General features: G+C 41.6%; 2 protein-coding genes across 8 annotated transcripts; both read right to left on the reverse strand.

Moving 5' to 3' along the window:
• Positions 1–1,286: 1,286 nt before the first annotated feature.
• Positions 1,287–6,071, reverse strand: LOC124033132. Of its 7 annotated transcripts, none has more exons than XM_046345073.1 (15): positions 5,983–6,071; positions 5,823–5,858; positions 5,383–5,685; positions 4,381–4,707; positions 4,119–4,214; positions 3,914–3,938; positions 3,771–3,820; positions 3,657–3,687; positions 3,334–3,362; positions 3,118–3,141; positions 2,790–2,819; positions 2,662–2,691; positions 2,478–2,503; positions 2,297–2,339; positions 1,287–1,825 (listed from the first exon to the last, which is right to left on the reverse strand). In XM_046345073.1, exons 1-15 carry the CDS (start codon positions 6,005–6,007, stop codon positions 1,746–1,748), a joined length of 1,155 nt encoding a protein of 384 aa, XP_046201029.1. In that variant the 5' UTR covers positions 6,008–6,071; the 3' UTR covers positions 1,287–1,745. The 7 variants fall into 7 exon arrangements, with proteins under 7 accessions (XP_046201029.1, XP_046201028.1, XP_046201032.1 ...); XM_046345072.1 differs by having other exon boundaries at positions 3,103–3,141; XM_046345078.1 differs by having other exon boundaries at positions 1,730–1,825; positions 2,471–2,503.
• A 1,662-nt stretch (positions 6,072–7,733) lies between these two features.
• On the reverse strand, positions 7,734–18,276 carry LOC124033133 (neuronal acetylcholine receptor subunit alpha-3-like). Its single transcript, XM_046345080.1, has 6 exons — positions 18,092–18,276; positions 17,022–17,161; positions 14,163–14,207; positions 10,381–10,490; positions 8,595–9,846; positions 7,734–8,496 (listed from the first exon to the last, which is right to left on the reverse strand). Exons 1-6 carry the CDS (start codon positions 18,150–18,152, stop codon positions 8,371–8,373), a joined length of 1,734 nt encoding a protein of 577 aa, XP_046201036.1. The 5' UTR covers positions 18,153–18,276; the 3' UTR covers positions 7,734–8,370.
• Positions 18,277–18,385: the final 109 nt, after the last annotated feature.

An 18,385-nucleotide genomic window follows, 5' to 3' on the forward strand; every position in this document is an offset into this window, starting at 1 on the left:
GTTTCAGAAGTTCCAATGTTTAGAATGAATCTTCTCAGACATTAGCTGTACTGTAAGAAATGACAGATTTCACTATTTGTGTTTTAGAATTCCATTATGTAAGTGTACCTGTCTCTGCCAAGTTAACCAGTAAATCTGCATTTAGAAACAGATAGAGATAACAGTTTGTACAACCAGGTTGAATATTGGGGACAATATGTGGCCATAAGTATGCTTTACCTTGATCAAAATTGTGAAAATACTCACATATTGTGAATAAGATAGGACTCATGGTGTGATCTTTAGCCTGTTGTGATGTTTTCACACATAACATACTGTGTCTATAACCATGTAGCTATGTGAATTATGGGAAACTGAATAGGGACCAAATTAGAAGCCTCTAACCTTCATGCAAAGTTTTATTACAGAGCTTAGGCCGAGTCCTGGGCAGCTCATTTTGAAGAAACACATCAGTCCTCTGACCTCATCTTCATTGTTTATGGTGTACACATCAGCAACATTAAAATGTGTCTGATACAGTGTAATTAGTGATTAGCCTTGTAGTGCCAGTGTAATTAGTGATTAGCCTTGTAGTGCCAGTGTACTTAGTGATTAGCCTTGTAGTGCCAGTGTAATTAGTGATTAGCCTTGTAGTGCCAGTGTAATTAATGATTAGCCTTGTAGTGCCAGTGCAATTCATGATTAGCCTTGTAGTGCCAGTGTAATTCATGATTAGCCTTGTAGTGTCAGTGTAATTAATGATTAGCCTTGTAGTGCCAGTGTAATTAATTATTAGCCTTGTAGTGCCAGTGTAATTCATTATTAGCCTTGTAGTGCCAGTGTAATTAATGATTAGCCTTGTAGTGCCAGTGTAATTCATGATTAGCCTTGTAGTGCCAGTGTAATTCATGATTAGCCTTGTAGTGTCAGTGTAATTAATGATTAGCCTTGTAGTGCCAGTGTAATTAATGATTAGCCTTGTAGTGCCAGTGTAATTAATGATTAGCCTTGTAGTGCCAGTGTAATTAATGATTAGCCTTGTAGTGCCAGTGTAATTAATGATTAGCCTTGTAGTGCCAGTGTAATTTCCTGATATAATTGTCCGTACGTTGTGGTTGGACTATGTATATGTGGTACATCAGTGGATATGCAAATATAAGTCCAAATGTTAATATATGTATTATTTATCACCAGGCTTTCTAGTTGCATAGAAGAAAACACAAAAAACTGTCTGCAAGATTCACATATTTAAGAATGGATTATTTTAAACTTCAATGTATCCTTGCATGTTTTAGTGGAGACTGTAGAATTGGTGACAGCATCACATATTGGTTAGACCAAGTGAGCCCACAGTCTTCCTTGTTATCAAGGGTGAAATTCTAAACTGCTGTCCCAACTGAAACTGCGCCTATAAGACGATTGTATTTGTTTTCAGTTCCAAGAAAGTACACCACATTCACAGTTCGAGAACATTAAAACATATTTTATAAGAGGGAGAATACAACAGTATATCCAGCAATAATACTTAATGTGGTACTTTAAAATGACTCCGTTTTTTAAATATCTTCCACGGAAGATTTAATAGAATGCATCGCAAATGTCAGGTCACCAGACAATTTGGCATCATCGTCAACTTGAACATGCAAGGAGTAGTCCAACGGAAGACACACATTGAATACACAATACATAAAATACATCATTATAGATACTGTAACCATGAAGTACACATGCAGTACTGCTTTGAAATAATGCAGATCTAATAATGATTAAGGCATGTATTGATGACGTCCGGTCTTGCAGGACTTGGCATACATATGTTCTGCATCTGGGCCTTGATTTGCTGCATCTGCGTATGAAAAGTCCCCAACATATTATATGACAGCTGTGTGTTCATTCTTATATCAGAAATGTTTCCGTTTTCATCCAAGATGAGGTGGGACAATGACATTAAGACAATGATTAAGTAGGTTAATCACAGAAGCAACGCTGAATTGGAGAGTGTACACCACAGCTCTGAGGAGAAGTTCTCAAGTCTGTATTCTCTGCACAGAGGATATATACCCAGATCATGATGTAAACCATTCTTATCTTGGTTTGCTTTATGTGAAGAAAATGTGACTGAATGTGTCTGTAGTTTCATATGCAAACTACTACTAACCATCAGAAATGACACCATTGACTTAGAAAGTGAGACAAGATATTTTCCATGGTCAGATAGATACCGTGAAACAAAACCTGACTCGTTCTGCCTGACGTATGGATATCCCAAAAATACACCTCACGTACTGTTATTACTATTTCAAAATATTGAACTCACCTTGAACACGCACCATAACGTGTTTAATTTTCCGTGTTTCAACCTGAAATATAAAATTACAACAGGCGTGGAAAAGTAAAAGAGGAAGAAATTGAGTGTAGTCCTGTAAGCCTCTATAACTAAGAGTCATTATCATCATTAGTTATCGTTAGTCAAAGCTCATTTGGAACTCACAGCTCACCAGAATTTCTTGGTAGGTGGTATCCTCTGTTTTGGAGATATGAAGATGGAAGTTAAATATATATCATTAAAACAATCACCCAAGGCCCTGAAATCTGTTAGATCACCATTCACCCAGTACTGTAAATGTCACAATATAATCATTGAATTTCTATGAAGCTTCATAATATCTAAGCATTTCTCACCCAGCTCATTGTGTGTCTCAATCTCAACACCTGATTAGAAGATGTTAAAATCGTTAAAACAATTAATTATTGTCACTCAGGGCGTGGCATAATATTTCAGTCATGACCATTATCTAAGCATTTCTCACCCAGCTCATTGTGTGTCTCAATCTCAACACCTGATTAGAAGATGTTAAAACCGTCAAAACAATTAATTATTTTCACTCAGGGCGTGGCATAATATTTCAGTCATGACCATTATCTAAGCATTTCTCACCCAAATGTTGGTACCTTAAATCATTTGTTTGGGAGATTAGAAGATTAAATATCTTATTTTCTTAACAAAGCAATGTATTTAAATATCCCTTTTTTTTACCCAGTATTGCAAATGTAAGAATGAAAAAACATACCCGTTTTTAATTTACATCATAAGCAGTACATGTTTGTGCGGCATCATATTACCTAAACATTTCTCACCCAGATCCTGGTACTCCTCCCCACCTGTTTGGGGAATAAGATTCAAATTCTATTTTAAATAAGAAATATAGACTCCTGTTTTAAAGCAAGGCACTGCAACTATATTCATGACGATTTACTTAGTATCAGCATCAGTATTTTAAAACACACATTTAATTTAAAGCATAGTTAATGCAGCTAACCATTATCCAAACAAACAAAAAAAGATGATCTTACTGGCCTCACTGTCACAGGCAAATTCATCACTGAGAAATAAACAAGATACAGATTATTTTACATTGGTTGTTGTTGTTAGATTGTCATATTCCATTAAATATGAATCTAATTCATATACACCTTTATATAGAAGCAGCACACTTTACATTATTGTTTTTGTATTTAAGTCATCTAACACCTTTGTGTTTCTCCATTGCTTCATTGCAGTAGAAATACAGAATGTTGTCTGTGACATTTATATTCAAAGAAACTAATACAAATAGATACAAAGAAATATTATTGATATAATTAAGTAAAATGTCAAATATACATGATTTTCCTACCTGGATTCTTCCTCCACGCTTGACGTTCCGTCTAAGACAAAGAAATATCTCAGAATGTGAAATAAATGTCCATTCATAGAACAATAGTTTTATCGGAAAGCTTAAAAACCATACCGTCACCCTCCCCTGTCATTGGCGCATCGTTCTCCTCCTGTTGTGGTGTTCTGGAGGAAATATACATGTGAACCGTTCAATCATGATACATTATCATGCTAAACAAACTAGCTATGAAAATGTAATGAAAACTATACGCTTACCTTCCACAATAACATTGTAAAGCTCCTGTCAAAAAAGAAATGTAAGATTATTGGTTAAACTCAAGCTAACTATCATAATAATGATATTAGAACGGCTCCGGATAGTGCATTCAATCCAGATACGGAATGTATTAGTTTGATAAACATTATTCTATATGAATTAGACCTGTATATTGAGAGTAATGTCCATGTTAAATGGCCTGACCTTGTTTAATGAACAGCCACCATATGCCCACTATCAGTGATGAGATCAGAAGAAAACAGATGCAGGACACGAGTCTGATTAAGTGACTCCAGGACACTGGAAAGCAAAACAGGCATGTTGTTAAACATCTCACTTCTATAGTAACAACGTACTACAACCATCAACCATCAACAATGATTGTTCGATAACAAAACTAGTTACGTATGAAGTGACGATATTATTTAAATATAGAAGTATTTAGAGAAACACCATACATTCTTACCATTAACCTGTAGAAATACTCCATTATTTCCATATAATGTTCTGTCTTTGTCTTTGAGGGTTTTTGATTGCAGATCAATCACGCAACTGTAGTTACCTGCGTCGTTCTTGTTAAAACTTTTAATCGTAAAAGTGACCTCCGTGCTCTCTACGTCAAACACCTGCATCTGAACAACAGAGCCATACTTGCAGAGGTAAGCGTGAACTAAGTCACTGGTATTTTTTGTTTGAAAACTTGGGTCTGAGATCGTACACTTAAACTCCACACCATCTCCCTTTCTCACAGTTCTTGAGCCTGCAAGTGATATGTCTGCAGGGAGTATACGGTCTGTATCAGCAGGAAGAGACAGGAATCATGTAAGGTGTCAAATATTGCAGTCACATTGAAATATACATGTATCAAAAACATTGAAAAGGATAGTATATCCATATACACTGAGTGTACAAAACATTAAGGACACCTGCTCTTTCCATGACATAGACTGACCAGGTGAAAGCTATGATCCCTTATTGATATCACTTGTTAAATCCACTTCAATCAGTGTAGATGAAGGGGTGGAGACAGGTTAAAGAAGGATTTTTAAGCCTTGAGACAATTCAGACATGGATTGTGTATGTGTACCATTCAGAGGGTGAATAGGCAAGACAAAATATGTAAGTGCTTTTGAAAGGGGTATGGTTGTAGGTGCCAGGCGCACCAGTTTGAGTGTGTCAAGAACTGCAACACTGCTGGGGTTTTTCACACTCAACAGTTTGTGTATCAAGAATGGTCCACCACCCAAAGAACATCCAGCCAACTTGACACAACTGTGGGAAGCATTGGAGTCAACATGGACCAGCATCCCTGTGGAACGCTTTCGAAACCTTGTAGAGTCCATGCCCCGACGAATGTAGGATGTTCTGAGGGCAAAAGGTTGTGCAACTCCTAATGTTCTGACCACTCAATGTGTGTCAAATAATGTCTAAGAGCAATAACATATCCAGACAGTAAAAAGATCCTTACCCATCACCTGGATGGAAAGGGAATTATCTCCTTTTCCCTGCACTTCAGAGAATGGATACAGGGCTTTAGAGAACACACAGCTGTAATTGCCACTCTGTTGGCCAGTAACACTTTTCATGGTGAAAAGGGTGTCTTCTTGTATAGTTCTCTTCTGATCCACTGCAACTCCGTTAATGCACAAGTAAACATATGCCACTTTGTCTTCCTTGCGCCCATGTGTACTACATTTTACCACAAGGTCACTTCCCTCCATTATCGTTCCTGTAGAAGTCCAATAGATCTTTGCTGGAAAAATCTTCTTGGCTAATATTTCAGAAAATAAAAAGTATTTGGCTCATAAAATATCTGCAACATGTAAACCGTTTATGTGTGGAGTATCATATTGTAATTATCTAAAAGAGAATTCAATCATCTTCAATAATTAATGGACTTTGACTTGCCTGTGGTTTGGACCATGGCCTCTCTTGACAAGGCACCTTAAGAGGAGAAAACACACTCAAAAGATACAACACAGACCAATTTAAATAGCAAAATGTGAAATACATTTGAATTCAATTCAAACTAAATCAATATCAGGTTCATTTTCATAAATATACTCACACAGGATGAGGATGAACATGATCATTGTGTTCAAGTCTTGTTGAAAAACTTGTTCTTTCTACCTTGTGTATTTGTGGTATGGACCTGAAACTAGACAGGGATTCTTTTAGTTGAGACATGTTAACTAAGAACAGTGAATACGAATGACGTCATTTCCTGTATTTGTAGGACTGTCGCAGCTACAGGATATGTTTGCACCACAGACCTGGAGGATGATATGTATTATTTAACATTGACCGTGTGTAACTCAAAAGAACAAAAGGTGCACAGAATCAATGATCTCAACTTGCTTTCCTCTCAAATGAAAATATGCTAAATGATATCATACGGACTAAAAAACACTGGGACAATTCTTAAGTGTGACCGACAGGGACAGAACGGATGCATGTATACCTGCATGCAATGCAACTCTTCAGGTCTCAGACAAGGATGCTCATCACACAAGTGTGGTCATGGAACCATCGCTGTTCTATAAATGCACTCATCCCCTCAGCCCCACACACAACCTTTAGTCATTAGTACTGTGTCTGTTACAGATCTCCCCCTCAGATAACTAGTTCACTGACATGAGCCCTGAGTGAGCTTTAATTCAATCAATCAGCAGGGGGAATGTTATCAGAAGGGATGGAATACTACAGTATGTGACTGTGCTTCCTGGCTAACATCCAGTTACGGTTCAGTGACAACCTGATCACAGTTTACTGACTACAACATACAGCCACAGAAACAACATCCAGAGATTCCTCGTCTGCCCAAATGTGGGATTGAAATGCTCCCCAAAAATCCTCTTTAAAATGTATCGCTCTCTATCATAGATACCACAGGCCATAGATATCTATAACTCATAATTGTGCATTTCCTCCTCTTGTACACCCAACTGTTTTTTGAACGATTGTACAACATAATGAGATCTCAACCACATCCTCCTTATTAACAGAGAATATAAGTAGTGTCAAGTTAAAGCAGGAGAAGTGCTCTTTGGCATAGTGGTAGGATGGTGAGATGAAGACCGTAGCCTAGGCCCCAGACTAATGATGTACTTCATCACCAGGTCTCCATATTGATTGTGGTCCAATAAAGCAGAAGGGGGCCCAGGGCAGAGAGGGGAGGCAGGCAGGGATGGGAGGCCAGGCTAGGAGGCAGAGAGGCAGGGAGGATGTAACATGGTTATACCCAACCTCTACATGGCCTTGTTGCTACTGATAATCACATCTACATCCTGCCTGCCAGCTGGAACTCCAAACTCAATTTTCACAAGGGAGAGAAATATCGATTTGGGAATGCAATGAGTTTACAGGTAGGTTAGCATGTGTTCAGTCCACTGCAGACGTCACTTCATCCTATGACCATGGATCATGGCAGACAGATGTTTCTGTTGGAAGAGCCTTTGGAGAGCTGTTTTCAAAGTTGTGTGTGCTTCTCCAGACCAAAAACAAAAAATGAAAATGAAGATTCAAAATCTTGTGTCTTTGATTGCAAACATATGGTAAGTGACCACTGGATCATATTGTGGTCACTTGTAGTAGCAGATAATAACCACATGGTGTCACCCCTCACAGACCAATGAAAATCATTTCAGGTTGCTTTCATAGTTTTACCACATTCACCCATATGGTGTAATAACGTTTCCCATCCTGCATCATAGCCTTTTAATGTTCAACAGTTTTGTGATTTCTATGAATAGCTTATTTGTATATTATATGACACCGTGATTCATTGCAACCTTAATGAGCATTAGAATCAGATTGAAATGGTGCTGTATAGTTGTAGTAAATAAGAACATACAACATGTGTTTTTAGAAATACATTAATATTTCACAAATAAACAACATCAAAATGACTCGGTGATATTCAACATTTGAAAACATGATATGACTTCAATAAGCTGTGAAATTGACTTGAGATACTTGTTGTGTACTTCTGGAAAGCCCCCTTTAAGCAGTCATTGCTATGTACATGTTCGGGATCCTTTGGTCCAATAGATGTTCCTTTAGCCACGGTCCTTTTGTTGACGATAGTGTGGTTCTTTGTGCCAGTCATAATCAAGTGACACTATGATGAAGTCATTTACACAAAGCAATCAAAAAAGGAATGGGTAGGCAGCAGTATGGGAGGTATACGTTGCCATGGTTTCAGAGTCTGGTCCTCAGGAGCCAAGTGATCACTACTACACCACACTTTAGCAATAAGAAACGTATCTACATACTGAGAAGTGACATGGAACAGCTGGCAGCAGCTTGCCTTCCTCCATAATCTGGTTCCCTTCCGTTCACAGTATTGGTTCGTCTCAGCTTCTTTAGTCCGCATCACTGGGTTATACACAAAATTACTGTGCATGTATGATTTAAAACACTCAGTCACTGTGTAATTGCTGTGTGTATGAGTGGGTCACATATTGAACAATAGGAGGGGCTGAATAAAGAGCCCAGCGGTCCCCAGGATACACACCAAGATGAACACCCACAGGAATATCCTGTCGATCACCATGGCAACGTACTTCCAGTCATCCTGGACCTGAAAGACAGTTGTCAGAGACACTAAATGGTAGATATAGACCTTGAATATTTTCTTAGCTATTGCGAATGATACACATGTGATACGTCTCGACTTACCTCCTTGGCTTCGTTCTGTATTCTCATGTTTTCGGCGATATACTTGACACTTTCCATGGCCTCCCTGACCTCCGGTGAGAAGTGAGGGGACAGAGTCCTCAGCCTGCCATTCAGAGACTCTGAGCTGGAGCAGGAGCTTCCACCGCCTCCACAAACCCCCCCAATCCCAGCAGACCCTCCTCCACTGTGGGTCCCGATGCTCCCCACCCCTCCACCCCCTCCTCCCATCTCAGTGGGCAGCTTGGTGGACCTCTGGCGCCAGCAGCAGTTGCAGCGGCCCTCGCGACACAGGAAGCTGGAGCCCGCATTAACCGAGTCACCACCACCACCCCCACCAAGGCTAAGGTTATTGAGGTTGGTGAGCTCTGTGCTGATGAAGAGGCGCTGTCGCTGGGCCAGGCTTGGGAGCACACTGGCAGACACGGTGGAGACCAGGGCCTGGGGCTTCTGCTGCCCCTGCATGGTTCCTGTGGAGTAGACCACACAGGGCCGCGAGGCTGGGGGCATCAGCTGCTGAACCATCCCCCCAGGCAGCCTCTCAGGGTCCCTCTCCGGCCGGGTCATGAACATGACCCTGGGTAGAAGCCCCAGGAAGACACTGCGCACCCAGCACGGCATGGTGTGGGTCTTGGGCGTGCGGTAGTGCACGTTCAGCACGAACACGGTGATGACAATGGAGAGGGTGACGAAGATCATGGTGAAGAGAAGGTACTCCCCGATGAGGGGGATGACCAGAGACGTAGACGGGATGGTTTCGGTGATGACCAGGAGGAACACAGTGAGGGAGAGGAGGACGGAGATACAGAGGGTGATCTTCTCTCCACAGTCAGAAGGCAGGTAGAAGACCAGCACAGTGAGAAAGGAGATGAGCAGACAGGGGATGATCATGTTGATGGTGTAGAAGAGAGGCAGCCGTCTGATGTACAGGGAGTAGGTGATGTCTGTGTAGATCTCCTCACAGCAGTTGTACTTGATGTCATGTTTGTAACCCGGGGCATTGATAATCGTCCACTCGCCACTCTCCCAGAAGTCATGGAGGTTGATGGTGGAGCCAATCAGAACCAGGTCTATCTTGGCCTTGTCATACGTCCAAGAGCCAAACTTCATGGTGCAGTTCTGGTAGTCGAAGGGGAAGTAGGTAACGTCAATCTTGCAGGAGCTCTTGAAGATGGCCGGAGGGATCCAGGTCACATCCCCATTGTAGCGAAGCAGGGCCTTGGTCTTATCATCCACCTGGAAATCTCCCACTGCACTGTGGCGCAGAGAGAGAGGGGATGGGGGAGGAGACAGCGAAAGAGAGAGAGAAAGAAACAGTGTGGGGGGAGAGAGAGAGAGAGAGAGAGAGAGAGAGAGAGAGAGAGAGAGAGAGAGAGAGAGAGAGAGAGAGAGAGAGAGAGAGAGAGAGAGAGAGAGAGAGAGAGACAACAGGGATGGAGGAGGGTGGATGAATCATTGAAGATTACACTGGAAGGATGTAATATAAACAACAGACGTGTCCCTCAGCTAAATGAATCAGAAAGAAGTCCTGAGGCTCCATCATTTGATAACACTGTCTAATAGACTTTACATGCACGCCATTAAGAATATTTAGTAACTACATAAATGATCTACAGTATATGATGGTGTAATATAAGAAATGAGTGTCATGTCCTGGTTTTGGATCATCTACTCTGTCATTTCAACGTCATTGAAGAAATCCTTGGAACTCAGTTATGCACGGTACATATTATTATTGCAATTGCATGGATCAATATTGTTGTGCAGACGTAACTCTTGTTCAACTCACTTATTGTACAGCACGATATCTGGCTTCCATATCCTGCTAGAAGGCACTCGAATGAACTCCACTCCTCCAAAGTTTTTGGGATCCCACCTCAGTTTGTAGTCATTCCAGATCTGAAGGGGTAATAGGTTGTCTCATATCATTAGATAATAGTCTTTTAAAAAAGCCACACACATTTCAAATTCTACATTCTATATGTTTGATCCATTGACAATTAACGGATGGTCACCTTTTTTGAACCACATATCCACATCTGTGTTTAACCCTCATTCATCTTATACATCTCAGTCACAGCCAATACAGCCGAGCCAGTCACAAGAGGGTTGTGAAGAACCACTTAATCGAAAAATGTGGCCATCCGTTAATTGAATGGTTAATTAGACGAAACAGTTATGGCTTTCCTTTGACCTAAGAGGGAGAATATATAAGTGACACAGTCCTACAGCAGAGAGGTTGTGTCTCCCCTGAGACCTGATCCATGACCTCCAGGTCCACAGCGACTATTTTATCTAATTAACCATTCAATTAAGGATGGCCACGTTTTTCGATTAAGTGGTTCTTCACAACCCTCTTGTGACTGGCTTGGCTGTATTGACTGTGGCTGAGTTGTTACCATATACACACGGTCCCTTATACTAGGTATGTTGACAAACAGATGGTCATATATAAGATGGATGTTAAACACAGATGTGGATATGTGGTTCAGATTAATATGGATCTGGAAACTAGCTCCGGTTCATTTCCCTCAGAATGAGCTCATCCCAGCGTGTATCACGACAATATCAGCAGCACCAACCATGTGACAAAACCAGCAAACCATGCAACAATACAGTCCCTTGTATTTTCTGTAGCACCACACCATGTGATCATATACTGTGCCTTATCTCTGGGTAGAAATGTAACCCAGTCATGGTACATCATCTCTGGGTAGAAATGTAACCCAGTCATGGTACATCATCTCTGAGTAGAAATGTAACATAGTCATGGTACATCATCTCTGAGTAGAAATGTAACATAGTCATGGTACATCATCTCTGAGTAGAAATGTAACATAGTCATGGCACATCATCTCTGGGTAGAAATGTAACCCAGTCATGGTACATCATCTCTGAGTAGAAATGTAACCCAGTCATGGCACATCATCTCTGAGTAGAAATGTAACCCAGTCATGGTACATCATCTCTGAGTAGAAATGTAACCCAGTCATGGCACATCATCTCTGAGTAGAAATGTATCCCAGTCATGTCACATCATCTCTGAGTAGAAATCTAACCCAGTCATGGCACATCATCTCTGAGTAGAAATGTAACCCAGTCATGGTACATCATCTCTGAGTAGAAATGTAACATAGTCATGGCACATCATCTCTGAGTAGAAATGTAACATAGTCATGGTACATCATCTCTGAGTAGAAATGTAACATAGTCATGGCACATCATCTCTGAGTAGAAATGTAACATAGTCATGGTACATCATCTCTGAGTAGAAATGTAACCCAGTCATGGCACATCATCTCTGAGTAGAAATGTAACCCAGTCATGGCACATCATCTCTGAGTAGAAATGTAACCCAGTCATGGTACATCATCTCTGAGTAGAAATGTAACCCAGTCATGGTACATCATCTCTGAGTAGAAATGTATCCCAGTCATGGTACATCATCTCTGAGTAGAAATGTAACCCAGTCATGGTACATCATCTCTGAGTAGAAATGTAACCCAGTCATGGCGCATCATCTCTGAGTAGAAATGTAACATAGTCATGGTACATCATCTCTGAGTAGAAATGTAACCCAGTCATGGTACATCATCTCTGAGTAGAAATGTAACCCAGTCATGGTACATCATCTCTGAGTAGAAATGTAACCCAGTCATGGTACATCATCTCTGGGTAGAAATGTAACCCAGTCATGGTACATCATCTCTGAGTAGAAATGTAACCCAGTCATGGTACATCATCTCTGAGTAGAAATATAACCCAGTCATGGCACATCATCTCTGGGTAGAAATGTAACCCAGTCATGGCACATCATCTCTGAGTAGAAATGTAACCCAGTCATGGTACATCATCTCTGAGTAGAAATGTAACCCAGTCATGGTACATCATCTCTGAGTAGAAATGTAACATAGTCATGGTACATCATCTCTGAGTAGAAATGTAACCCAGTCATGGTACATCATCTCTGGGTAGAAATGTAACCCAGTCATGGTACATCATCTCTGAGTAGAAATGTAACCCAGTCATGGTACATCATCTCTGGGTAGAAATGTAACCCAGTCATGGTACATCATCTCTGAGTAGAAATGTAACCCAGTCATGGTACATCATCTCTGGGTAGAAATGTAACCCAGTCATGGTACATCATCTCTGAGTAGAAATGTAACCCAGTCATGGTACATCATCTCTGAGTAGAAATATAACCCAGTCATGGCACATCATCTCTGGGTAGAAATGTAACCCAGTCATGGCACATCATCTCTGAGTAGAAATGTAACCCAGTCATGGTACATCATCTCTGAGTAGAAATGTAACCCAGTCATGGTACATCATCTCTGAGTAGAAATGTAACATAGTCATGGTACATCATCTCTGAGTAGAAATGTAACCCAGTCATGGTACATCATCTCTGGGTAGAAATGTAACCCAGTCATGGTACATCATCTCTGAGTAGAAATGTAACCCAGTCATGGTACATCATCTCTGGGTAGAAATGTAACCCAGTCATGGTACATCATCTCTGAGTAGAAATGTAACCCAGTCATGGTACATCATCTCTGGGTAGAAATGTAACCCAGTCATGGTACATCATCTCTGAGTAGAAATGTAACCCAGTCATGGTACATCATCTCTGAGTAGAAATGTAACCCAGTCATGGTACATCATCTCTGGGTAGAAATGTAACCCAGTCATGGTACATCATCTCTGAGTAGAAATGTAACCCAGTCATGGTACATCATCTCTGGGTAGAAATGTAACCCAGTCATGGTACATCATCTCTGAGTAGAAATGTAACCCAGTCATGGCGCATCATCTCTGAGTAGAAATGTAACCCAGTCATGGTGCATCATCTCTGAGTAGAAATGTAACCCAGTCATGGCACATCATCTCTGAGTAGAAATGTAACTCAGTCATGGCACATCATCTCTGAGTAGAAATGTAACCCAGTCATGGTACATCATCTCTGAGTAGAAATGTAACCCAGTCATGGTACATCATCTCTGAGTAGAAATGTAACCCAGTCATGGTACATCATCTCTGAGTAGAAATGTAACCCAGTCATGGTACATCATCTCTTGATAGAAATGTAACCCAGTCATGGCAGGGTAAATCTATGGCTCATAAACCTTTGTCATAAGGTTAATATCCAGAGGGTTAAACGCATTTTCCTGATGAATAATGTAAGAAATCATTATGGCCTCCAGGAATCATGTATGATAGTTTATTTAATTATTATTATTATAAAACATTTTGAAACCTTTATTTAACTGGGCAAGTCAGTTAAGAACAAATTATTATTTACAATGATGGCCTACCCCGGCCAAACCCTAACCCGGACGACACTGGGCCAATTGTGCACCGCCCTATGGGACTCCCAATCACAGCCGGTTGTGATACAGCCTCGATTCAGACCATGGTCTGTAGTGATGCCTCTAGCACTGAGATGCAGTCCCTTAGACCGCCGAGTCACTCGAGAGCCCAGTAGGTCAGGTAGATGTAGTGGAGTGATTTGTTTAAACAGTAATTCATATACACATACAGTGGGAGATGGATGAAGATTGTACTTACATGTCTCAGCCACAGGTTTGTCTCCATAATCTGGTTAACTTCATCCTGAGAAACAGAAAAGAAAAATTTACTCTCAGAAGGACAAGTTGACCAGAGGCTAAACGCGGGGGTTCATGAACTGTAGGAATATTTCAGAGTTAGAAAGGGGGCACGCTGTCAGGAGAAATCATCTTCCATACAGGATGGCAGGGTGAACAGAGCGTTCTGTCCTGGGTCTAACTCTGGCTGGAGTTACACAGGGAGGAGGACACTACACTGAGAGGAGAGGAACACCTGGGTCCTCCAGCCCAGAGGCATGCCATACACTATATGATGGCTTCAACCTCTCTAGGCCCTCAGGCTCCAGGCTGTCTCTCAGGATGTGCTAGTTAGGGCCTGACACTGTCTCAGCTCAGATGGAAGGGAAGAGGAGGGTATGGAAAAAGAAAAAAATAGAGAAAGAAGGAGAGAGAGGGAGATTCTCAATTGGGCAAAAGTCTGTCCTTTCCTCGACTCCTCTGTCCTCCTCTCCTCCATGACCCAGAAACCGATAAATGGTTGAGTGGTCAAGGAGAGTGTCAATAGGTTAGTAGGGGAACGGAGAAGTGTCCTCCACTCCTCTATATCCTCCTCTCACAGAGGATACCTTTCGGTGGCTAGTATGGAAGTGTTTTAGAATCTGTGACACATCCTTTGAATCATCTGCTGTTTTTTTACAAGGAGGAAAGTATCTTCTTATCTATAAAATGTTTTCTACAACCATCTTAATCAGTTTTGACCACTTTACACATGTATTTAGAGATTCCACCCCTATAAACGTTATTTGCCTGAGTGGAGAAGGAGAGTCTCATTTCATACAAGCACATTTGTTTCCATGTTTCCTGTCCTCACCTTCGCCCCTCAATTACCTTTGAGGACGGAGGAGAGGAGGCGAACAAAAACAATTTCGATTTTCCCAGACAGACAGCGACAGACAGACCAACAGACCGACAGACAAACAGACAGACAGAACCCAGCTCATAACATTAACCATTCATGTGTCCTGATGAGCTCCCAGGAGACACTCCAGGTGTTGGCTCTAAGATGAGGAAGACTGCTGCAGGTCGATACAGTACAGGTGGTTCTGGGGTTGCAGAACTAGGCCAGCCCTGTATGTCCCTCCAGGCAGACTGTGGAACCAGTGACTGTATATTATTTAAATGAGAGATTATGTCTGAGCCACCTGGAAGAATGGGCGTTTTAAATAAGATAATAGTCCAGCTGTAAGTAGACTGAAGTATCTCAGTTGTAGAGGGGTGTGAGGCGTGGGGAGGAAATAATGGTAATCCATCAAAACAGGAAGCTGTGCTGTTAAATGGGCTGAGGTCAGGGAAATATGAGAAATACTCTTATCCCTGTGTCATGTTCAGTAAAGAGAGGTTCTGGATTGGAGCCCAGTTCCTCCAAAGGAAAGCTCTACAGAGGATATTTACTGAAATGAAATTGACTCGTTGTGGTCCTGTTTTATTCCATATTTAACATGATCTATCTCACAATGTGGAACCATAATAAACACAGATCTTGACAAGACATGGATAAGTGGTCCTTAACTGAATGTGCCTAGCTTCTATCTGTTACACTAATCACACAGGTTATTCCACTGCTAGTTGTACAAGGCCTGATGTAGCACAAAGTGGCCCAAATGTGTTGTTCATCTATGTTATAAAGTATACACAGGGAGTAAGTTCCTGAGGGATTTTATGTGGCAATACCCAGCACATCAAGATCTCTGTTGCATAAGGGTCCAGACAGTATTGTGCTAGAATAATACATCTGTTTATTAGTGAATGATGCCCTTCCTCCCTCCCCTTTTTTGTGTAATTAAAGTAATCCACTCTGGGGAAGTTTGAGGCTGGCGAAACAGCTGCCGCTCTCCTCGTCCAATCTCCTCACAGTGCGCCCGGCCAAAACCAGGCATTAAAACCAGGGGCACTCATTTGAAGTGGCAGTGATTGAGTGAAAGGGGCTGCCTACTCAGAGATGGGAGGAGTGAGGGAAGAGCTGAAATTTCCCATCTTCTCTTGACCAACCACACACCCACGCAGCCGGTCGCTGTGACAGGCTCCATTGGGTCCAGGCTCAGGCTGATATCACCCACTGGCCCCAGAGAGTCTCATTTACAGTTGGACACATCTCAGGTGTCCTGGATAGCACCCGAACCATGAACAACTCTTCACATTGGTCCCTCATATGAGACCATTCACATATAGTTGAGTTTGACCCCTGCATCCTCCCATACAGCTGCTCTCAACATGGGCTTTCATCACCCTGAATCAATGCATATTCATTTAAGAGAATGCACAGAGGCTCTGTGCTCAATATGTTATTTATGGAATGAATTGTTTCTCCCTGTCAGAGCCTGGCCTCTCACAGACTGTACTGTGTGATATATACGCTCCACTGTCCGAGAGTGGAACTCTCAAACCTCAGGGAGACATACAGCACAGCAGAGGCACTGAGGACGCAGTCAACATCTCTCTCTCTTTCTCTCTCTCTCTCTCACGCACACACACACACACACACACACACACACACACACACACACACACACACACACACACACACACACGCACGCACGCACGCACGCACGCACGCACGCACGCACGCACGCACGCACGCACGCACGCACACGCACACACACACACACACACACACACACATAAACATACACAAACACTCTCTCTCTCTCTCTCTCTCTCTCTCTCTCTCTCTCTCTCTCTCTCTCTCTCTCTCTCTCTCTCTCTCTCTCTCTCTCTCTCTCTCTCTCTCTCTCTCTCTCTCTCTCTCTCTCTCTCTCTCTCTCTCTCTCACACACACATACACGCTCACACACACACTCACCACTTTGACCAGCTGGGACATGGACACCTCAAACTGCACGATAACTGGTTCAGACACATTCTCCACTGGGCGGATGTACTGATTGTAGCTGGAGAATATCACTGAGAACAACCTGTGTTCTGCCTCAGAGCAGGAGCCTCCTGAATAAGAGAGGTGGGGGTGGAGGGTTAGACATAGACAGCATCAGTAAAACTTAAAGCACCTGTTGTAGCCTATGGTGATGGAGTGGACAAGTCATCTATCAGTATTCTTGTTGTAGAGTAGACTGATCCTGAGTGACTAATTATTTTGGCCTTATTTGGTGCTCTCCTTAGCCAATGACAATCCCTACTATATTTTCGTCCCTGAGTTAATTCAACAGGTTGGTTAGTTTATTCATTTTCAGTTAGGCAGTTTTTTCCCAGCTTAGATTGCCATGTAGGGAGAGTGGCATTATTTTCTTTGAAGGTCAGATTTCATACAGTAGCCTAATGCAAACGACTCAGACAGTAGGTTACCTTGGAATCAAAGATATCACACATCTGAGTGACCGTAGATTTACATCAAATGTCAGCAACATGCTTTGCTTTTCAATAAAATAAATAAATATACAAACATTTATTAATGGTTTATATCTAATGAATGGCACGTACCGTTTAAAATAAAATAAAATAGGTGCGACAAATATGGGAATGGTTTATAACGTTGACGTCTTTGCTGAAAGTATTAGAATATAGCCCATAACGAACACAACGTCAGTTCTCCTGATTTTGAGGTTCACTAAAAACATCAGGAAACCACACAAATCAGATATTTAAAATGTATACTTCTTAATCAATGACATCCACGCCAACAAATGTAAAAAAACAATAGGTTAATAGCTAAAATATAATATTTAATTTATATTAATTGTGTCCTTTATAGACGTTCCAATTATGGGCTATCCATGGAACAAATACTCCGTTTTATCATTGTCATTATTGGCCATCATTATGTTCGGTATCTGATATTACTTGAATTGAATACAGTATGATTGCACTTAAAGCAACAAGTAAGAGGGCTCATATCAAGGTAAACTATACACTACTCACCCGAGAAATGGGGAAAAAAGAACGAACAGGAGGAAAAAATGAAGAAAAATTGGGCGTTCATTGTTAAGGATTGCAGAAAATGTATCCTCAATCTATCAGGACACGGACGACAGAAGGAGGCAGAAGAAGAGAGAAAGTGGGAAGTGGAAGTAATAAAAGCGCGCGGTGCCGAGAAGCTGCTACAGATGCTGGGGAGCAACGAGTGAGGGAGGGATGCAGGAGAGGGAGGATGCGAAACCAGGGTAGTCAATCATAACGTCGCCACTTTAACCCCCGCGGCCGGGTAATTTCAGG

Source organism: Oncorhynchus gorbuscha, linkage group LG04 (assembly GCF_021184085.1).
Source record: "Oncorhynchus gorbuscha isolate QuinsamMale2020 ecotype Even-year linkage group LG04, OgorEven_v1.0, whole genome shotgun sequence".
Lineage (NCBI taxonomy): Eukaryota > Metazoa > Chordata > Actinopteri > Salmoniformes > Salmonidae > Oncorhynchus > Oncorhynchus gorbuscha.